At 41.5% G+C, this 24184-nt stretch overlaps 1 protein-coding gene across 1 annotated transcript; it reads right to left on the reverse strand.

Annotated features, from left to right (window-relative positions):
* Positions 1 to 15154: 15154 nt before the first annotated feature.
* On the reverse strand, positions 15155 to 23197 carry mettl1 (methyltransferase 1, tRNA methylguanosine). Its single transcript, XM_085273776.1, has 6 exons — positions 22997 to 23197; positions 22649 to 22776; positions 22369 to 22553; positions 18816 to 18929; positions 16537 to 16638; positions 15155 to 16208 (listed from the first exon to the last, which is right to left on the reverse strand). Exons 1-6 carry the CDS (start codon positions 23074 to 23076, stop codon positions 16083 to 16085), a joined length of 735 nt encoding a protein of 244 aa, XP_085129902.1. The 5' UTR covers positions 23077 to 23197; the 3' UTR covers positions 15155 to 16082.
* Between the last annotated feature and the right edge of the window lie 987 nt (positions 23198 to 24184).

Genomic DNA, 24184 nt, shown 5'->3' on the forward strand with positions numbered 1-24184 from the left:
AAAGTGCACCATGGAGCAGGACATGAGGCAATGACACCAGACTTCCTGAATCGAAGATGCATAGCTATCTTGAAGGGTGATAGATAAAGAGTGACCTCTGAAATTTTCATCAACACTAATAACTTATTAGACATGGCCACTCGTGCCTTGATAAGTCTCGGTCTTACACAACGCAGTGCAAACGTGTTATTTTTTTTGCTGGTCTGCTGAAGCTCCCTGTCCAATGGATAGGCAGCCACCTGAGAGACAACAGCAACATATAAACCAAACCAACGCTGGATCTCAGCAATCATTTGGTGCTATGTAAAGCTATGATGATGTCAGACTGATGTCATTTTTATTGCATGGAATTAAATATTCTAACTCTTTGTAAGAAAGATGGACACATTTTTGCACTGGTGTCAATTGGACGCACATCCTCCCTTTCTTGTTCAGCTGGCTGGTAACTTAAGACCACAAAAGGAACGAATTTCAATTAATCTGTGCTCGCCTCAGAAGCAGGGGATTAATACTGATTATGAAAAACCTAATAGAAAGAATGGCTTCTTTGTGCTGGCGTAAGGCGTAAGGTGTAAAGTGTCGTGGCCCAAATGTAGATCATGCTATAGAGCACAGAGGGGGTACCCTCAGAGGTATTTTCCCTTATTGTATTGGCCAAATGCCCAGAAAGGAGGTAGTTATACTCCCAGACTAGTGTGTCAAAGTTCACATCTGCAGTCTGCCTGTCTGGGTGGCATCAGAAGAGTGCCTTTGTACACACTTTCAAACACACACAGTGTGTTTGAAAGTATGTACCAGTATGTGTGCCTAAGCGTGCATGAATGAGAATGTGTCTCACTGTTTTTCTTCACTCTGAAAGCTGTTAGTATAATTTATATATGGTGATGGGTCTCCCCGGGGACACCAAACCACTGCTTTCGATATTTGAATGATCATGGACAGACATGACCTGTTGTCGGCTGTGTTTCATTGTTTTGTTGAATGTATCCCTATTTCAAATATAGTCATCAGGTAACAAAAAAGGCCTCTTCTCCATAGAACATGAACATGGCAGCACAGGTTAGGCTTGCAAAGTTGCGTCTGAACAGAACACAAGACTACAAAGTGGAGATGTTTGACGGTAATGCACGCCACCATGTTTGCCGCAACCCAAATACAGCATATCAGCACAAACACTTTACAGTCAAACAAGGTGGGGGAGGGGTGGTGATTTGGGCCACAGGTCCTGGGGACCCTTGCAGTTGAGTTGACCATGAATTCCTCTGTATACCAAAGTATTCTAGAGTCAAATGCGAGGCCGTCTGTCTAACAAACTGTATAAACTCTTGCCATTACAAAAGGAAAATGATTCCAAGTACACGGCATCAAATCTACAACAGAATGGCTGTAAAGAAACAAATTAAGGTGTTATAATGTCCCAAACTCCAGACCTCAACCTGATTGAAATGCTGTGGTGGGACTTTAAGAGATGTGTGCATAAACAAATGCCTGCAAACCTCAATGAACTGTAACAAAGCTGTAAAGACAAGTGGGCCAAAATTCCTCCTCAATGATGTGAGAGACCGAAAAAAGTCATAGAGAAAACAGTTCTTTCTCACATGGCTGTTTATGCTTGTATTAAAGGTTTTTTTCTATTCTTGGATCTTTATATCACAGAGAGGGGACATACTTAATGTGTGATTAGTCCGTTCTTTGCTGGATCATTATTATTAAACTATTATTACTACCTTATCGTGTTTTACATGCTGCTCACATTTGTGTGCTTATATCTCACACATGGTTTTCATATCTCAATGTTTAAAAATGGTCTGTCTTCAGTGTGTGAGATTCAGTATGTATTTATACTGCTTCCGACATGCTTGGGCAACACAGTGTACACTCTGACTCTGCAAAAAAGTCAAAGTGTGCTTGGAGTGACTCAGAGTGTCTGCCAAATGCCCAACAGTTGCTTGAGAGCACAACAGATATGAAGATGTGGTAATGAAGACTAAAAATATAGCAATAAAATTACTGAATAATGATTTTTATTGGCATACATGTGGTAACGTGGTAACTGATTAAGACTGTGTGGACTTAATAAAAACACACTCTTGAATAATAAAAAGGTGTTTAAGGTGTCATAAAGGGCATCTGTCAGAGTAACAGCACATCTGGGCACCAGGTGTGCTTGAGGTATGAGAAAACGTTTTTCACTCTGGCTGGTTATGAGGGATGTCCACCACAGTGACTGCATGCATGCAATGGATAATGACATGTTTCTGGGCTGCATGTAAAGACTGATCACAGGGAAAAACGAATTCTCTATAATAACTATAATATATAATAAGAAATCTGCAGGATCTCTGCAGGTTTGATCTACATGTTCTGTGGTCGGCTTCCAACAGGCAACATGCAGCATTGCAGTGTTTAAAAGAGGTTTTCAGTGTGTGTTGCTAGATTTTCAGAGTAGTGCATCTCCTTTTTGTTCTACTTTGCTCTTTTGACTCTATGTATTGAATTTATTGTGTCATACATTGATCAGTGGTTGTCAATTTGAACACAATTGAGCAACAGTCTTCAGAGCCACAATAACTTTTCGTTCTTCAATAAAATATTAGAAAGCACAATGGATGGATGAAAAAACTCAAATCACTTTTCCCTTGCATTTGTATCATGTGTTTAGGAGTGGCACTAAAACACAAATTTGTCTTACAAAGTAAGGTATGGTTGCTCAGAAATCCCTTTATGAATGAGGTGGACAAATTTAATTTGCACTCTGCCTTAAATTGATAAAAATCATGTGTGCAAAATGAATTTATGCTATTTATGGAAAGTTTCCAAAATCTGTAAGATCCCATCCTGACATACATAAAATAAGTAAGAAAAAACAAATAAGTCAAATGAGTAAGAAACTAAATTATACTCAATGTTTTTTTGTTTATAATGGGGTTTTTTTTGTGTTTTGCACAGTTGCTGCACAGAGACATTGGTTTGCTCTCAAACCTGCTTGTTGGCTGGAGTCCTCCCAGATTCCAAAGACATACATGTTTGATGGTTCGTTTTAAATTGACCTGTGGATCTAAGTATGACTGGCTCCGGCTACCCAATTTAGAATGGGGTGGATGGATGAATAGAAGGATGGAGGGATTTTTCTTGAGTAGGAATTTGCTGAAATATTGCAAATAACAAAACCGCCAAAATCCTATCTAGGTGTCAAATAGATGGACCGATTGAACCAAATTACCAACCTTGCAGTTCTACAAGCATGAAAGAAAAAAAAATTCACCTTAAATTGAACAAATCAAAGAGCAATGTAACTAGCTGTAGATGAATTTATCTCATCCAAATCTGACAGTGATACGAACTAGAGATGGCACGATACCACTTTTTTTATGTCCGATACCGATATCATAAATTTGGATATCTGCCGATACCGATATGAATCCGATATAGTGTTTTTTAATCAATAAAACTGTTTTTTAATATCTTGCTGCATTTTGTATAAGTTCATACTCAAGTTTAAATAAACAATAACACTAAAGCTATTCTGTTATACCTGTATGTAAGAAATACACTGCAGCCAAAATATTTCATAGTTCAGCAATACTGATCAATCTAATAAACTTAAACCTGCTCCATCCTTCCTATTCTGGTATTTTAAAGAGTACTTAGCAGAAATATTAAGCAACCTAACTAATAGGGTTGCAAACTCCCAGCAAAAAAAAAAAAAAATAGGGAACCACCCTCCACCTCATGATGCTTAATTGACATAATCAACTTTAATTTGGGGCAGCACGGTGGCACGGTGGTTAGCACTGTTGCCGCACAGCAAGAAGGTCCTGCGTTCAATTCCACCATCAGGCCGGGTCTTTCCGTGTGGAGTTTGTTCTCCCCGTGTTTGCGTGGGTTCCCTCCGGGTATTCCGGCTTCCTCCCACCGTCCAAAGACATGCAGCTTGTGGGGATAGGTTAATTGGATAATCCAAATTGCCACTAGGTGTGAATGTGAGTGCGAATGGTTGTCTGTCTCTGTGTGTTGGCCCTGCGACAGACTGGCGACCTGTCCAGGGTGTAACCTGCCTCTCACCCTATGACAGCTGGGATAGGCTCCAGTGCCCCCCGCGACCCTGAAAAGGATAAGCGGAATGGAATGAATGAACTTTAATTTGATGCAGTGTGAAAAGAAAATGCACAGAATTAAATTATTTTTCAAGAATAATTAAATAGATTCAACATCTTTCTTCAACAGAATTGCAGAATTCACAGATGGTACCTTCCCAAAGGAAAAAGTAGTATAGCTTACTAGGGTATATTAGACTTAACAGTTACTACACTGAACAAAAATATAAACGCAACACTTTTGTTTTTGCTCCCATTCCCCATGGGATGGACGTAGAGACCTAAAATTCATTCCAGATACACAATATAACCATCCCTCCCAAACAGTGGTCACAAATCAGTCCAAATGTGTGGTAGTGGGCACATCTGCTATATTGAGATAATCCATCCCACCTCACAGGTGTGCCACATCAGGATGCTGATCTGACATCATGAGTAGTGCACAGGTGTACCTCAGACTGCCCACAACAAAAGGCCACCCTGGAATGTGCAGTTTTTTGCGCTATTGGGGGTCTGGGGACCCAGAACCGGTCAGTATCTGGTGTGACCACCATTTGCCTCATGCAGTGCAACACATCGTCGCATGGAGTCTATCAGATTGTCAATTGTGGCCTGTGGAATGTTGGTCCACTCCACTTCAATGGCTGTGCGAGGTTGTTGGATATTCGTGGGAACTGGTACACGCTGTCGTATACGCCGGTCAAGCACATCCCGAACATGCTCAATGGGTGACATGTCTGGTGAGTATGCTGGCCATGCAAGAACTGGGACATTCTCAGCTGCCATCTGCCCTGAACAATGTGAACCATGATTCATCCGTGAAGCGCACACCTCTCCAACGTGCCAGACGCCATCGAATGTGAGCATTTGCCCACACAAGTCTGTTACGGCGACGAGCTGGAGTCAGGTCAAGACCCCGATGAGGACGACGGGCATGCAGTTGAGCGTCCCTGAGACGGTTTCTGACAGTTTTTGCAGAAATTGTTTGGTTGTGCAAACCAATTGTTCCAGCAGCTGTCTGGGTGGCTGGTCTCAGACGATCTTGGAGGTGAACCTGCTGGATGTGGAGGTCCTGGGCTGGTGTGGTTACACGAGGTCTGCGGTTGTGAGGCCGGTTGGATGTGCTGCCATATTCTCTGAAACGCCTGTGGAGACGGCTTATGGTTGAGAAATGAACATTCAATGCATGGGCGACAGATCTGGTTGACATTCCTGATGTCAGCATGCCAATTGCACGCTCCCTCATTGCTTGTGGCATCTGTGGCATTTCAGTGTATATACAGTAATGGACTTCTATACATTTTACATCAGATTAAAACTTTGGGTGTAAGATTCAGATAATTATTTATTAAAAGCTCGACATTTTAAATGAGAATAAGAAAGAAAAGTATGTCTTTGTGCCCCCTTTTCCCTGTTAATGCCCTATCGGCCCCCCTGGCTAAACTTTGCTAGATCCGCTCCTGCACAGTTACCAGCCGTCAGCTGCATAGAAAAGGATCCTGGTGTAGAAAGTAATATTAAATACATTCTAACAACAGCTGATCAAGCTTAAACGTGCTGCTGTTATTCAGCCACTGGTTTCCTCTTTCTGGTGCAAAGTGGGCCAAAAACAAAGAAGAGAGACGAACTCGCAACAGAAAAGCCGAGCAACTGATCATTAAGCAGTTTCATGATTGAAGTAGCAGCAGGAGAGAGAGAGAGAAGAGGCAGTCGCTCCATATATCGGTTGTTAAGCTTAACATGGGAATGCTTTACAAACATTCAGAGACGAACTTTTGATATTTAATGGATCGGATTACATTTTTTATTTCTCTCCGATATCCGATCCAGTAATTTACGTCAGTATCGGACGATACCGATACTAATATCGGATCGGTCCATCTCTAATACAAACCAAGAAAAATATTTACCCAGCATAAAAAGTACAGATTCAGACTAACCCATGACCCTTATGTAGCAGCTCCGACATGATTAATGATCTCTCAGCACATATATCGGGGCGATCCAGTGCAAGCTGACTTGAATAATGAGGCGGTCGTGATGTCATGACCGGCAGGTGTAAACAATTACTGAAAGGGCTGCAGCTGCACTCGGCTTCAAAAATAATTACCGGTGTCCATCAACGCCAAAGTTTACTCTTAAAAGTTTGAACAGATCACATTTCCTTCTATTTATCACTGACATATGCTGGCTGGACAAAAATAAAAAGGAAAGAGAATGAAAGCATGGAATAAACTGCGTTGTTTGGTAAAACTGTGAGACATTTGCTTAGACAGTTTGAGTAATTGTAAATGGCCTGTATTTGTATAGCGCCTTACTAGTGGACCCCAAAGCGCTTTACACATCCAGTCACCCACCCATTCACACACACATTCACACACTGGTGATGGCAAGCTACATTGTAGCCACAGCCACCCTGAGGCGCACTGACAGAGGCGAGGCTGCCGGACACTGGCGCCACCGGGCCCTCTGACCACCACCAGTAGGCAACGGGTGAAGTGTCTTGCCCAAGGACACAACGACCAAGACTGTCCAAGCTGGGTCTCAAACCGGCAACCTTCCAATTACAAGGCGAACTCCCAACTCTTGAGCCACGATCGCCCGTTTAAGATGTTTTTTCCTGAGTAGAGTGGATTGATAACCGTACTTTACACATACATTTCCAACATCTGTGGCTTTGGATTTCCAGCTTCATCTATGGCCTTATCAAATCAAACGTGGGACACTTTTCTGCCATTTATTTCAGTCACGAAAAAAATAACAATAAAACATCACCACCACTGTGTCTACAGTGGAGGGTCAGACTGAACCCTGATGCTGACTTTATGTCAGTCTGTGAATAAAAACAAATGAAAGATGAAAACAGTTGGAAAAGTTATTTTGTGATTTTTTTTTTGTTTTGAAATGAAGAGTTGCAAGAATGGGCTAAAAGACAGCATGTGAAGCTGAATACAAAGTGAGCAGTTTTTCTTTGTTGAGTTGAAAGCCAGGGAAAGATTTTATCGGACACTTAGGTCAATAGAGAGAAGCTTCTCATTAGCTTAGATCTAAGAATCCCAAATGAGCAAGGATCTGATTCTGAAGTCAAACTTGCAGGATGAGTTTCTCTTTTGTGGCTGCGTAAAGCCCCATCAGAATACATTTTTTTTTTTATGGGAACGTGTCAGGATTTTGCTCTAGAAACATAGCACCTCGGTCTGATTTAGGGTTAGCCTGAGGTGGCAGGGTGGGATGTTAATGAGGCAGCAGAGGTTCATGTCTCAACCTGAGTATTAGGAAGGAAAAGAGACAGGTGAGTGCTAGTGACTTGGCACAAGAAGAAGGAAATTTTATGATACATCATTGTGAGTGTAGAAAGAAGAGTAGGACTGTTACGTCCCTCTGCATCCCCTAATCTCCTCAGTGTGTTCAGCTGGTGCTAATTGGACACACCTAGTCAGGTGTTGATAAAAGCATACACGAGGCAGGCTTTCAGGAGCTAAACTCACTGTCTGACCCATACTCCGGAACAGTAGGAGGCGGTAATGCTCCTTTACGTTGGGTGCCAACTGCCGTTAAACACGAAGAAGAGAGAGAGAAGAAGCTTTCAGGAGCTCACTAGTCTTTGCCTTGGTGGCACCAGCCATTTCAGCCAGCCTGCTATGCCATTTTAAGATAAAACCTCTTCTCACTAACACTCTGTTATTCGTCTCCTTTTTTTATGTTGCGGCTTTTGAGCCGGGTCGTAACATAAGTGGGGGCTCATCCGGGATTGTTTGGACATTTTTGTGGCGACTGAATATCAGTTTTTCTCTTTTAAGTGGGTGAGTGAAGGTGTTCACTGTGATTGAGCAACGTCCCTTTAGTAAGTGTGTTTCAGCTGGGTAGCTGTGCTGCCCTTCCATCGGAGCACTTGTTTGTTGTTTTGCTTTGTTTTAATTTGTTGTGTTTGGTGGTTATCCTGGGTGGGTGTATGCTTCAGGGTTTGGTGGGAGACTGTACCCCTGGTCTGCTGCCTACCCTTGAGTTTGCGTTTAAAGTCGCCTAGATCCTGGTACACAACTGAAGACTAGGTAGGTAAAGTTAGGGTTTTATTGTTTTTAGCGTTTTAGGCTGGGAGTTGCACATAGTAAATCAGTGGCACCAAACTTGGCAAGAGGTTTGAGACCATTCATTAATTATGGTCTTGTAGCTGAGGCAGGTAGGCTGTTTTTAAGTTGGCATAGTGTGTACACCGTGTGTGCATCTAATATGTCAGTGTTGGTGGATGCCAAATGAGATCCTCATGGGGTGAATGTTTTATGCTGTGACCTTTGGTGTTGTGGAGGATTTGGCTACTTTGGTTAGGTCACTTGTGAGTGTTGTTGGCCAGGTGATGGCAATAACGCTGAGGGGGGGTGAGCCACCCTCGATGTGATCATTGTGTGGCCATAGCTCTCCATTTTGTGGTTGGTCACTAGTACGATTGCTTTACTGAACCTTGTGGATTAAAGTAACTTGTTGTGGTATAAGGCCACTTGTATGTGACCATTTGTGTAGTGGAGACAACAGATCACTTGGTTGTTGTTATTTGTTGTACCTGAAGTACCTGAAGGCTTCAGAGGAGCTTTTAATTTGTTTAGGGGTCCTAGAGGAACCCTTTGAGGGAGGTGTTACATCCCTCTGCAGCCCCTAAACTGTTCAGCTGGTGCTAATTGGCCACACCTAGTCAGGTGTTGATAAAAGCATACCTGAGGCAGGCTTTCAGGAAGCTTCACTAGCCGTACCTTGGTGGTACCAGCCATGTTAGCCAACCTGCTATGCATTTTAGGATTAAAACCTCTTCTCACCTACAATCTCGTGTCTTCTGGTCTCCTTATTTATGTTGCGTTTTTTGAGCCGGGTCGTAACAAGGACAAAAGGCGGAGACACAGCTGTCACTGGTTCTGTCACACATTCAGACACTGGGGTTCTCTGTGAACTTTCAAAAGAACTCGCTAATCCCGAGTCAGCAGATTACTTTTCTTGGTTTGGAAATATACTCGCTTTCCAGCCACACACGTTTGTCGGAGCACAGAGTGGCCGCGTTTCATTGCTGCCTCACTCAGTTTCAGCTGGGACACAGACTGCGTTTCCAGACGATATTACATTTGTTGGGCATGATGGCATCTATGATCGCCGTAGTGCCACTTGGACTGTTAAAGATGAGAGAGTTTCAACGCTGGACTCTCTCTCACCTGTGCGCATCGGGTCACCTCCGGAGGAGGCTGACGGTAACCGTGTCTTGCATGCTAGCTCTCAGTCCTTGGAGGGAGCCCGGGCTGCTGCATCAGCACTCTCGGATTGGGAGGGTGTTGTTTCGCAAGGTGGTGTCCACAGATGCTTCCCTAAGAGGGTGGGGAGCGCTGTGCGAGGGTGCATCAGTGAGAGGGATCTGGTCCGCAGCCCAGCACCAGCTGCACATCAACCACTTAGAGCTGTTAGCAGTGTTCTTAGCTCTAAAGCATTTCCGTCCAGTCCTGGAGGGCCAACATGTCTTAGTCAGGACGGACAATTCAACAGTGGTGTCTTACATAAACAGGCAGGGAGGAATACGCTCTCTTCCCCTGTTGAAGCTGTCTCGCTCTCTGCTGTTATGGTGCAGTGTTCACCTGCGTTCAAGGCCACCTGAACTTGGGGCTGGACCTTCTCCCCAGTGGGGTCCTCTGGTGAGAGAATGGAGGTTACATCCTTTAATAGTGGCTCAGATTTGGGATCTATTTGGCAAGGCGCAAGTAGATTTCTTTGCCTCCAGGGTGAATACTTACCGCCCCCTGTTCTTCTCCATAATTGACCACAATGCACTTGGGCATGGATGCACTAGTGCACCAATGGCCAGACATGCTCCTGTATGCATTTCCCCCAGTGGAAATGATATCTCCAGTTCTAGAGAGAGTGCGTCAGCAGTCTCTCTCTCTCTCTCTCTGATTCTAGTGGCCCTTTGGTGGCCCACAAGGTCGTGGTATGCAGAGATAATCAACCTGCTAGCAGCGAGTCCTTGGCAGTTTCCTCTCCACAGGGATCTCCTCTCAGGCAGGAGGAGAAGTGATTCATCCGCGCCCGGATCTGTGGCGCCTTCATGCTTACCTGCTGAGAGGTTAAACTTGATTGCTAAGGGTTTGCCCACCCAGTGTGATAGCGACAACTCAGAGCGCTACGGGCCTCATCTACTAGAGGCTTGTGTGCTTACAAATGGCGAGCTTTCGAGCAATGGTGCCAGGACCGCCACACTCTCCCATTTCAGTGCTCTATTGTGGATGTTTTGACATTCCTGCAGGAGCTGCTGGATAAGGGCCTTTCATTTTCGACAATTAAGGTTTATTTAGCAGCTATATCTGCTTGTCATATTGACTTTGACAGGGTGACACCAGGTGCACATCCCATTGCCATACATTTTCTGAAAGGGATTCGCCGGCTGAGATCCATGCTTAAGTTCAGTGTCCCTGCTTGGGACTTGTCTTTGGTGCTAGAGGCCCTTTGTAGCCCCCCGTTTGAACCCATTGAGTCTGTGGATATGAAATTTCTTTCATATAAGACTGCATTACTTCTTGCTTCGGCAAAGCGAGTGGATGTTCTTCATGCGCATCCATGTGCATCCCTCCTGCACACAATTCTCGTATTGCGTCCAAATGCTACCTATTTTCCCAAGATCATGCCTGCAGCTCTAAGTGGTTGAGATCCATCCTTTTGCATCTGAGGAGCAGAGGAGGATGCATTCTCTTTGTCCAGTTCATGTGCTACGCACCTACATTGAGCATACTCAGAATGTGCGTTTATGTGACCAGCTGTTTGTCTGCTTCGCTAATCCAACTAGAGGTAGAGCTCTGTCTAAACAGAGGCTGTCCTGCTGGATTATAGAACCTATCTCACTGGCGTACAGCACCAAAGGTCTTGCTTTGCCCCAGGGAGTGAGAGCTCATTCCACCAGGGGGATGGCAACCTCATGGGCTCTTTTTAAAGGGGTGCCTGTAGCTGATATTTGTACAGCAGCTAGTCTGGCATCACCGCAGACTTTTGTGTGGTTTTATCGTTACAGCCCCTTTGGTGGCTCAAGCTATCCTTTCTGCTGGGTCTACCGCACACTAAGGTGGTGGTGGTCTGATTCCGGTTCGGTGGCTGCTCTGCGGGGTGTGTATATATGTCCCATACTTATGTGTTGTACCGAGTGAATTGACTGAAAGGGAACGAATAGTTATGTCTATAACTTCTGTTCCCTGAAGGAGAGGAACAAGGTACAACACAAGGTGGCTCCACTGAGCAGTTTGGCTCGGTGAAGAGCGGCTATCGAGCTGACGGATGACTGTGATGACAGAAGTTAAAGACATAACATAACATAACTGACTACGGTAGCCATAATTCATCGAGCGTTGCGGCTTCGTAGCTTACCAAAGTCGTACTAAGACATTTTTTGACAGATTTTTGAGCAGCGTGTACCACATAAAATCAGTTCGAGGTCACTAAGCACAACCAGAATTCATACTTAAGGCACACCGGCGCACAGTCAGTTTTTGAGAAAAACTAAAGGATTTTAAGTAAGTGGAAAATACTTTTTCATATGATTGTTTAAGGTTTTAGCTAGTAAATTGTAGCTGGTTATTTTAGCTCAAGATCAAGTTTGAAAATGGAGAGAAACATGAAAAAGGTCACTTATGAACCTGTTCCAGATTTCTTCCTAATTTGCCAAAATCCTAAGCAGTTTGTGGTTTATCAGAGAGGGCTTGTGGAGTCATGTGTCTGAATTTTTCTTAGCCGGGACAGTAACTTCTTTAGAGCATATTGGTTGTCTGGCATTCTTCCAGTGTCAACAAAAAATAAAAAAGTTATTATTTCAGGCTAAAAAGTAGTCTGGCACAAAATTCATCAGTCTATATATATTTTGCTTGTGGCTAGGGTTTGTCTCCAGCCCTATCCATGTCTGCGCTAAACAAAGCTAGTCAGCTGCTGGAGGTGTTTTCATAACTAAGATACAGTACACACAAAAGAGCGCCATCAATCTTTCATGTGGTTTAAAGATATTGTTTTATCCCTGTGTAGTGCCAGAACTGTAGCTTTAAGTTGTCGATTATGTTATGACAAAATAAGTCGAGCACCTGCCTCTGTAAAGACGTTCAGGGGGATTTATCTTTGACCCCAGTAACATTCCAATATCTGGATGTCACAAATTCTTTTTGGGTGAAACAAAAGTAAATCCACACTTTATTAGTCCTGCCAAATGCAAATCATTAAGTTTCCCTTTCCTGGATTCCCATGGAGAGCATTTAATAAAACTCTTATTTGATGACCTGATAGCATAAAAATGTTGCATGATGCATTGATTTGGCTGGCTCAGATGGGTTTGTTGCCATATGGCTAAAATAAGTGTCAACAGAAGAGCGGCTCCCCATCGTCACACATTTGATGGACTGATTAACGTTCACACCATAAAAAAAGCTGGTAATACTTCCTGTATTTAGCAAAGAAAAAGAAAAGAAATTCATGAACAACAATCACATTACTTGGTAAACTGGATTAACTATTTTAAAAATGGATCAAGTAAACTGTACAATACTAATAAGCTTGAAAGTCGGTATTTGCCATGATCCCCTTTACTCTTCAGCACATCCTGAATTCTCCCAGCCAGCCAGTCTTATATGATCCCACACTGAAACAATAAAGTTGAGGTCCAGGCATAGTGCTCCATTGTGTGTTATTCTACCCAGGTATGCTTTTACAGCATTGGCAGTGTGTTTGAGGTCACTTTCATGCTAAAATTAAAGCCACTAAAACATTTTACAGAGGATATTGCATGGTGGATCAACATCTGACTGTATTTTTTCTGCATTCGTAATTCTATTCGACGAGTCTGCCTACAGGAGGGAGGTTGAACGTCTGGTGTCCTGGTGCAGCCACAACAACCTGGTGCTGAATGCCCAGAAGACAGTGGAGATTATTGTGGACTTCAGGAAGCACACAGCCCCACTCCCCCCCATCATCCTGACTGACACCCCCATCACCTCTGTGGACTCATTCCGCTTCCTGGGTACCACCATCACCCAGGACCTGAAGTGGGAGCCCACCATCACCTCCGTCATCAAGAAAGCCCAGCAGAGGATGTACTTCCTGGGGCAGCTGAAGAAATTCAACCTGCCAACACGGACGATGATGCAGTTCTACACTGCAATCATCGAGTCCATCCTCACCTCCTCCATCACCGTGTGGTACGCTGGAGCCACTATCAGGGACAAACAGAGACTGCAGCGTGTTGTGCGCTCTGCTGAGAAGGTGATTGGCTGCAGACTCCCATCTTTGCAGGACCTGTACACCTCCAGGACACTGCGGCGTGCAGCTCGGATCTCAGCTGACCCTTCTCACCCTGGACACAGTCTGTTTGACCTGCTCCCCTCAGGCAGGAGGCTCCGGTCCATTCGCACCAGAACCTCTCGCCATAAGAACAGTTTCTTCCCCTCTGCTGTTGGACACATGAACAATAACCATATGACTGTTCCCACCACTAACACATGACCCTACGCTGTGTCACTGCATCATTCTATGTTTGGCACTGATCACCACCTGCACTCATGTATATATCTTTCAACGTAGCACTCTTAATTCTTATTCTCATGTATATATCTCATGTATATCTCATGCACATATCTTTCCACGTAGCACTTTTAATTCTTATCCCTACTTTTATTTTTTTCCATGTCTATTTAAGTGCTATTTATGACAGCATGTTTGCACTGAAGCACCGCAGCAATTTCCTAATGTTGTAAACCTGCTCAACATTTGGCAATAAACCCCATTCTGATTCTGATTCTGATTCTATTCATTTTGACTAGTCCCCCAACACCACTGGCTAAAATACAGCCCCAAACCAATACAGAGCCTCCACCGTGTTTTACAGATGACCGTAGACACTCACTGTTGTACCTCTCTCCTGATGTTCTCCATACATCCTGATAAAGACTTGTTTATGTCAAATTTGGATTCATCAGACCTGTTGCTGCTGATTTTCAGTCCAGTTCTTGAGTAAATGTCATAACTCAGCCTTTTCCTTTGGAAATCGCAAATCACACAATTATGACAAATCTTAGCCACATGGCAACAAACCCATCTGAGCCAGCCACCCGTCCATTGTGTGTATTTCTGATTTGGCTTCAGTGAACATTAGATGGATGAACTGCAGATCCAGATGCATCTCTCAGGTCCTGTGTCAGGTTTCTGCTGCATTTTGTCCTTCTGTCCTTCACTTATCCAGTTTCCTCCAATGTTTTAAGAACATACTGTGCACCATGCTGTCATATGCCAAGTCTTTGGCCAATAACTCTTTGGAAATCAAGCTGTTGGTGCAAAAATACTATTTTATGCCAAACTGTTATCTTTGGCAACTAAAGAAATGGGAACAAATCATGCGTTTACGTGACAGGCTGCAATTAACAAAGTGCCTAAAGATACAATTTAAAGTGCAAAGTTGTCTGTTATCTGTAAACACAATGCTCAATGTGCATTTTTTTTCCATTACTGAAAGACTCATACGACAGTGTTAAATGGCTTTACAAAAAAGAAAATTGACTAAAAAAGGCGGAGATACAAGGACTGAAAATGACTGTAAAAGCAGCCAATGTCCAAGGAAAACGTTTGAAAGACCTCCAGAAACCCTGGAGAACTATTGCTTAAGACCACTATAATAAAATTCCAAGAAAGCCTGGCTCCTTGGAATCAAAATATAAAGAAATGTGGAGAGGCTTGAGAATTTGCACTCCATACATACTGCCAAATGTGGTGAACAAAGGATACAAAAGTGGAAAGATTTCTAATTGTGATGACGACATGTATTTTGAGAGCTTCTCTTTGCTTTCAGCTCAAGTTTTCCAGTGTCTGGGTTTCAAACATGAAGGCATGTGCTGTCCTGTTTTTGTAATCACCGCAGCCTGCAGCAGCAAATGGGATTCAAATCTGCCCAGCTCCCTTTCCAGACTCCTGACTATCTAGCAACTTGGAATGCTGAGTTAAAATGTTTAAATGAACACAAAGTTAGCATTTTCACTGATTATATAATTGGACTTTATAATGGAACATGCACTGCATTTGTAATGTAATCCACTCCAAAAGTATGGCATGCTGTGCAGTGAGGTACAACAGCCAGTCTAACAGTTCTGTGTTTTAGTTAAAGGGAGTAAAATGCTACAGTCTTATTTTGTGTTGGTATGATACAGCCATACAGTCTATGGATACACGTACATAGAAGAAGTTGATAAGTTAGCACTCCAACACCTCATCCAAGTATTGAAGGCATTCATGCGACAGCACATGAGAAACTGCTAAAGTAATTATTGGCTCCAAAATACCAAGATGGCAATGGTCACTTGAGCCTTGAGGCTTCCAAACAGGAGTTTACAGTGGGTGACAATCATTTATATACAGTCTAAGAGTGAAAACTATGTGCCTTTTCAAATATTTGCTTGTAATCCAAAGTTAAAAAACCTGGGAAGGGTTTTCGCAGCACAGTTATCAGCGAAGTCTGCAGCACAGTTTGATAGGTTTGTGGTTTTAGATAACAATATTTAACCTGTCCATTTTCATTATTATTCTAAAAATAATGTTAGTAAACAAATTATGAATATAGAAATCGAGTCATTAAATGCATTTAAAATTTTGTTAGTAGTTTTTTTTAATTGAAATACTGTACATCTTTACATGACATCCAAAACCAGCACGCTGACATTTGGCGAGAGAAACTAAAGAACAAGAGAGGCAAAAAATTAGAAAGTGTAACCAAACACGTCAGATCCTATCATGTGCTACGTCTCTTTTACAGTCTGAGAAAATAAAAAAAAAACAACATAAATTATGTGAAAAAGCCCCCCCAAAAATTGTTTTTTAAAAATCTGCTAATATTAAAAGGGTCCATTAATAAAAGAAAAAAAAATCAGCATTCATCTGGTTGGTGAAAAATCCATCAGCAGAGCAGCTGAACCCACGCACAGATGACTGCATAAGGCCTTTATTTCAGGAAATCTCATGTGGATCCTCAATCCTCCGGAAAACTGCAAGAAAATTCTTTCCTCCATTTCTCTGCACTTTCTTTCCTTCCTCTGTGCAGGTACCCAGACGACTTATGATGACATCATCAGCCTGCCAAAAGAGGATTTAGGATTGAATCACATCTAATGGTACAGCAGACCAAAACGTGCACTTTCTGACACTGTTCAGTAACTTTTTTTAGCAACTTATTCTAACATACAAATCAACTTACCACCATTCTGCGCTTTTCTGATCAATAATAGAAAATTTACATTTCTTATTTAAGGAAACAGTGCAATATTTTCTATTCCCCCCCCCCCCGAAAAACTATTTCCTATTTCATATCCTACTTTTGACTACTTTGCTCGAGTGAGCAGCTGAACACCAAATGCTGATGTCATGACCTGCAAACACAGCGATGCAAAGCATGTCAACGTACCAGTTCTTCATCGACGACCCGCGTGAACAGTGGATGTTCACTGAAGTGCTTCACCATCCAGAGGTGGACTTCCTCCACATCTGTGATGGTATATACCAAACCCTGACACAAACAGACAAACACACAGAGACCATTAACACAGCTCTGAGAAAAATACTAAAACTTTGCTATTTACTGATATGAACCCATTTATCAAAAAACAAACACACTCACTACTGCACTGATGAAAAAATAACAAACACATATACGAGTCTCTTTTTTTTGACACTGTCAGACATTTCAGACCTGCAGTTAGTTATATGGTTTCATCACCTTTGGAGAGCAATTTATCTCTAAAGATAAAAATAACCTAATGCCAACACAGAGGTGAATCACCTGTGTCAAGGTAGTTTACTTTGGAGACCGTGCTGATAAAATTACTAGAACTTGGATTTCTTTGAACACTTTGAAAAGGCACAGATTTCCACACCAGTGCATGTCAGCACGTATGTGTCTTAATTTCCAGAAAAAAGAAAAAAAAGCAGGGTGAGGGACGCCGTTTTATCCTGCCGTTCTGACAATACCCAAGATTTAAAACTTAGTCACAACTTAAAATTAGACTTGTTTTGGTTTGAAACTGCCTCTACAAATGAGCGCACACTTGACAGCCTCCGCTCCCACCGGCAGTTCTGGCTGCGAGCCAACGCTGAAGGCCCTTGTAGAGTTTGCACGCACACCTGCGCACACACAACGTATGTATGCACACGTGCATCAATGCGCACACACACACAACGGAGGAAAAAGGATAAATTTATACACAAGCCTTCCATTGTTCCCCACAACCTCCATCAGCGTTCACCCCCAGTGTCCCACTGCTGCCTTGACAGCTCTGAGAGGCAGGACTTGGGTGTATAAACCAGTTGTAGGCCACACCGGTTCCCACATTTTATTTCCTGTGAACTCACAGGTTTGTACACAGTTCAATTATGTAGGAAACTAGAAGAAATGGTAGTTTAACTCTCAACTGTGACCCATAGTAGGGAAAAAATATTATTGCATATATGGAAAAACACTTACAGTAATGAGACAAGCTAAACCACACTGTTTTAAGTGGTTATTGTAGTGATACACTATCAATTTCCACTGTCAACAAATTCCATTAAAAGCTCCAAACCATCAGTGAACTCAGCCTATTAAAGCAGAATTCATGGTAGTGCATTTGTATAGGTTTGCGTTGGTGTTTGGATATACAGAGTGAAGGATTATGGGTATACAACCTACAAAACATATACAGAGCCTAAGTGGGCTTGAACAGAAAGGGCAGCAACAGTAGAGTTTACCGCAGAGAGAGATGTTTTCAACATTGTTAACACTCCAGGGCACGCGGAAGGACCAACAGGAAGCAAGAGTAGCCCACAGACGTCTTTATTTACACATTTTTGACACTGCCCCCCGGTGACAGTAACACAGTACAACATGGAGATGGCGGTCTGCAAAGCTGTGCAGCTCACCGTAGGATCAACGCACAACTACGCTGGTCTCTGAACAGCTGTTGTGTTTATCCAAAGACATACGTGAACCATACTGCAGCACTGAAGAAAATGTTACTTTGTTGTTCATAGTTTATCTGAAGCGATAAAATTATTTGTGCATTTCCAATTTTAAATGATAAGCAAGAAAACTGAATAGTTATTTTATAATTTATTATCCAGTACAAGTGAGAAATGTAATGCAAAGCTCAGCACAGAACCCTAAGCTATGTATTTTTTCCACTCAATTAAAAAAGCATAGATTTTATCTTTAGAGTCCGACCGATATCCAAGTTGATAGTTTCTATTTGTTGATTCATTGGTATCTGCATTTATAATGGCCTGTTGCCCACCTAAGGGCACTCTACAAATTCCCTGTTGGCAACACGTTTTCGGAACGCCACATACACGACAACCTGCTGATCCAAGCAGTGTCGAGCAGAGCGTCAGTGAGCAATCCAACTTATTGTAGCAATAAAAAAAGATTATGTTTAAATGCAATTATCATATCATCTTAATAAGAATTTATAAATAACTACATATAACAAATCTGTTATGTCTAAAAGCAAAAAAACAAAACAAGCATTAGCTGTTATATCAGATTCTCTTACATCCCTAAATATCGGTATTTGTCTTAAATATCCGATATCGGTCAGGTTTTAATTACATTGAAAGAAAACTGGAAGAAAGACAATGTTTTACATTTTTGTCTGATAAATGATGCATTAATGTTCACTAAAAACTTGGAATAAGCATAACTCAAATACATACCCCTACTCTGAGCGTGTAGGCGTATTCTGCCAACAGAGTGGGACTAATGATCCTCCATTTGTGCTTGGTCTTCTTAAAGTGAGGGTCAGGGAAGAGGAAGAACATCTTAGTGAGCTGAGAGACAGAAACAACACGGTAACAGTCACACAAGCAAGGACCAAACAAAGTGTAGGCAGTTTTATTCAACTATATTTAGCCATGCAACACAACAAAAGGTGAGCAAATCTGGCCCCCATAATTTGCTGTTGAATTTTACGCTGAGAATTGCAAAGTGGAATTTCCCTCCTTGATTTTTTTTTTCCTTTTCTTCCCACAAAGTTCCCCGTGTCTCCGTCCTTGACAAGTGTACAAGTGCAGGCTCTGTTCATATTTGTCTGGCTGATATATTAAAAATACTTCCAGTCACTTTTTATTAGTTAAAATAAATAACATCAGGTACAGACAGCGAGTTGTGGGGATAATCACTGGGGACGGCTACAGCCTCAGGGGCTCCTTCAGTGCTGACAGAAGGTGGAAAAACCTTCAAAGAACTGAATTATTTTTGGGTTACAAAACACACCAACAAGAGGGAGGAAACAAAGAGATTGAATCTTTTAGAATACACTGTTCCGACACTTGAAACACGGCGTGCATGTGGGAAGGATTGTGGCTAAATTTCTATTTCTAGTCTGGGTGGTCTTCACTTAATACTGTCACTTTAAAATTTGAATGATTTTGAGCCTATTGTAAGAAAAGGTAGACACCCAACGTTAAAGGAGGATGCAGCTGCACTGTTCAGCTCTGGGAAAAAAAATATGAGCCAAGAGGTATTAATGCTTAGAGGCACTGAAGCTCTGCAAGGTTGCTCTTAGCACTGTTCAAAGCCCCAACTCTTTCCAGCATGTCCTATTATTTTAAATGACCTGAAATTGCACACTAAAATATAAATACATTAAACAAATGTGCATGTTTCTATATGAAACACCTTCATGATTTGTGCTCCATAAACGTGTCACTGTTACGCCTCTTTTTCCTCCTTTAGTTGATACCCACACATGGCATTTGAGGTGAATTTTTTTATGCAGGATACCTGAATGAACCCTGGTACACTAAGCCCACTGAGCAGTCTAATGCGGGTTTCAACAAGTCAGAGCGCTGCAGCTAATTGGGCCGGATAAAAGGCGTCTCGCTCAGCTGATGTGATGTCAGTCAATGACCCCATTGTTGTGAAATCCCTGGATTTATTGGACCTTGTATAAATTAATTCAGTCCATATGTTGAACACGTGCATATTCTTATTACCTTGGCATGTCCAGCACAGACGTCAGTTTAATGTTTTTAAAGCCCACGTTGGCTGAGCCATTTAAAAAAAAAAAAAAAGGTCAGGTTTGTATATGTGCTCTAATTCAATAACCTGCACATAATCATATCAATGCTGGCCCTATATATCAGGTAGGTGCATGTGGTTTTTCCTCTATTCATAAAATGCATTAGTGCCACAGTCATATTCTTTAGGTTTGCTAGAGAATTGTAGAAGCTAAAATGAGCCGCAAGCATTGAAGCGCAACAGAACCTGTAGTAGAGTTTTGCAGCTGATATCAATTTTTTGGGAGTATTTATATGCCAGCTGGTAAATATCCACAGAAAGAAAGAAAGAAAGAAAGAAAGAAAGAAAGAAAGAAAGAAAGAAAGAAAGAAAGAAAGAAAGAAAGAAAGAAAGAAAGAAAGAAAGAAAGAAAGAAAGAAAGAAAGAAAGAAAGAAAGAAAGAAAGAAAGAAAGAAAGAAAGAAAGAAAGAAAGAAAGAAAGAAAGAAAGAAAGAAAGAAAGAAAGAAAGAAAGAAAGAAAGAAAGAAAGAAAGAAAGAAAGAAAGAAAGAAAGAAAGAAAGAAAGAAAGAAAGAAAGAAAGAAAGAAAGAAAGAAAGAAAGAAAGAAAGAAAGAAAGAAAGAAAGAAAGAAAGAAAGAAAGAAAGAAAGAAAGAAAGAAAGAAAGAAAGAAAGAAAGAAAGAAAGAAAGAAAGAAAGAAAGAAAGAAAGAAAGAAAGAAAGAAAGAAAGAAAGAAAGAAAGAAAGAAAGAAAGAAAGAAAGAAAGAAAGAAAGAAAGAAAGAAAGAAAGAAAGAAAGAAAGAAAGAAAGAAAGAAAGAAAGAAAGAAAGAAAGAAAGAAAGAAAGAAAGAAAGAAAGAAAGAAAGAAAGAAAGATTGATTTTCTATTTTTGCCTCTGTACACCACCACAAATTTAAATAAGGCAACCGATATGTGACTGAAGTGCAGTGTTTCAGCTTTAATTTAAGGGATTTAACAAAAATAGGAATTACATTTATTTATATACACAGAGACTCAAAAATAATTGGCTGATGAGCAGCTTAATTTCTATGTGAGGCCTGTTTTCCCTGTTATTTTGTGACAAGTGAAGCAGACAGAATATCTTAAGTTGATTCAAAGTGTTGAATTTTTATGAGCGCTAAAGAAATACCAGTGAGGGAGGTTATCATTAGGCTGAAAAGCTAAAATAAACCCATCAGAAAGATAGAGATAAACTTCAGGAGTGGCCAAATCAACAATCTGGTGCATTCTTAAAAAGACTGAATGCACTGGACAAGGTCAGCAACAATGAAAGACCACAGAAGACGACTAAAGCTCATGAGGACAGAATTATTTCCATGGTTTAGAAAAACAACTTCCCAGAATGATGGAAGGAGAAACGTACGGAGATTGAGAGAAACAGCTCATGATCCGAAGCATATCAGTCTAGTGTTTCTTGATGACGTGACTGCTGACAGAACCAGCAGGATGAACTCATAGCAGAGCATCTCAAGGGAGAGAACACAGAATTTGGTCATGTCTGAGAGTTTTACACTTCAAAAATCCCATTTAAAGTCACGCTAGTTTGTTCAGTTTATTTTAAGTGTCTGAAAATGAGGATGACGCATACATACGTGTAACTCCTAAACAGTTAATGCAAACTTTTTGTTAAACCTTAAAAATCTGCACTTCATTCACATCTTGATGGTCTGGTTTAAGTGTAAGAACTACATATAAACTGTGTTATAGATGAATGCCGCACCGCAGACACCGACATCCAGTGTTATTATCTTATTCAAGAACTGAACATTTCATTTTAAATGTGTTTGATATTTGGGGAAAGGTATTCTAATTTGATATGTCAAATGTGTTTGAAATGCTTTTAATTTCTTTAAAAACAAAAGTGAAAAACTGCGACTGATCCAGAAGTGATTTCTAACATTTTGCATTATGTTTGATTGAAGCCAGCCTGAGCCAGCTTTGGAAATTTAAGAGTTCTAATACGAATTCCAACAAAAAGCTCAACTAAACCAAATTAATAATGTTCCCTTTTTAATTTCTTAAATCACACTGCTGCCTTATAATGCCCTCATACTTAACCTTTTTCACTAATCCATTTTATGCGGGTAAGAGACCAAGAACATTTTTTAGGGGACTAATCTGCAGCATTTTTGTGAGCTCAAAGCGAAATATTTCTGCAGGAATTACTGAGCGAGTTAAGCCAAAAGACACCTCTGCCGTGCTGATTCATTAAACAGCAGTAACCCACCTGTCCTTTACAAAAGAAGTTGGGGAGGTACTTCATGGCATTGCTACGAATGCAGGCGATGTTCTGGTAGCTCGCTGGATTTGAGGCACGCAGCGACTGGATACGATCCTGAACATAATCTGACACTTTCACCCGGATCTCCATACCCAGGATGAGCTTATCTGGGAAGAGTGGAGATAACTCCACTGGAGTGCAGAGAAAATAAAGACACAAACATGATGTAGATTACGGAGCAATAAAAGGCTGAATGTGGTCTTTATACACAGGCTGTGTGTAGTACCTAAAAGCCCCCCATATCCACATCCAATGTCAGCAAACTCGACTCGAGGGGGCTCTGTCTCACTCAGGCTGCCAGTGAATAAGTCTGGATACAGCTTGGACCAGTCCATTTTATCAGGACACACAGGGCTGAAGAGGAGTAGGAGAAAGTACATCACTATAAATAGTTTTCAATTAAATCGTATTCTGCGGAAGACAGACCCCTTTTGAAAATAAAGGATCCATCAGCAGCGATCCTCTATTTCCTGTTTCTTTTATGTTATCTGTTTGTTTTATTCTCATACCAATCCAAACACTCAGAAACACCTAATCGTGCTCACAGAGAGCCGTGCACATGGAGCTCACTCACTAATCAAAGGTGTGGTGCGCCATCGGGTTTGAATGGGCTCGCTGTCTGTAGTAACGCTTCTGCGGCATGGACGAAGCCATGATGGATCAAAGGAAAGATGTTAATGCTGACGATATTCAGGATGTTCACCCAGTTATGAACAAACTGCCGGAATCTGCGCTCGCTCACGCTTGTTTCCACTCAGTTTGTTAGTCGCAGGGTTCTTTCGTCATCACCAAGCGTCCGCTCGGGGTTGCCAGGTTTGCTGATACCGGCTGAAAAACTCAACATTACAGTTTCTTTGTTTTCAAGTGATTTGTGTTGTTTTTAATGTTTACTGATCTATTACAGAAACCACAAAAATATGTAAACAAATTTTACCGATAAAGGTAAGTGTAAAATTACAACTCCTCCCTAGTTGTAGGATGGATGAAATTACCTTAAAGTTCTGTTTCTCTTCATGCATTCTGCAGTTATGTGGCTATATATAGGTGTTAAGAAATATGTTCTAAAACACTTCTTCAGTAAAGACTCAGAGAAGAGAAACACACAGAACTTCTTGCTAGCAAGGGCAGTCTCCAGACTGAGAGACTCGCGCTGAGAAACTGCCCCGGTCTTTATTTATACTTCAGTGTGTGTGTGTGTGTGTGTGTCCTGCTGATCAAAGGGTCATATAACATGAAAGCACAAAAGGTACATCCTTGGTCAGGAAAAGGGTAGTCTCCCCCTCACCCTAAATGTTTCACCCTAAATAACATGGTGAGGAAGTCCAGCAGTTCATCTATATGTAAAGAAGCACTTAAACTAAAACAGACATAGCTACGTTAATCCTACCGTAAAACAATAAGACAAGGTACGACCTCTCCCATGCTTCTAGGATGCACCCTAGAATGTTACAGACCTCCTAGGATGAGACATTCTTTCAATATGCCACCAACTATATACTTCTACACACAAATGATTACATGCAGCATTCTACCATATGCAAACTTATATCACTAAAAGATTATACTGACTACTAAATACAATTTTCCATTGACAATAGGGTATCAGAAAATTCTGCCTCTGACCCAATGGGAGCTGATCCTCAATCTTGGAATTTTAAACGTTCCTCAGTATCTTAGCTGTTCCTTGGTCTGCTGTCTTCTGCACAGAAACCTCGGATGTTGTGCGTGGAATCTTTTAGAATCTTATCTTCCAGTTTCTGGG

The sequence above is a fragment of the Mchenga conophoros genome, linkage group LG5, assembly GCF_057382185.1.
Source record: "Mchenga conophoros isolate Kocher_MC1m ecotype Shallow Benthic linkage group LG5, M_conophoros_male_GT1.1, whole genome shotgun sequence".
NCBI lineage: Eukaryota > Metazoa > Chordata > Actinopteri > Cichliformes > Cichlidae > Mchenga > Mchenga conophoros.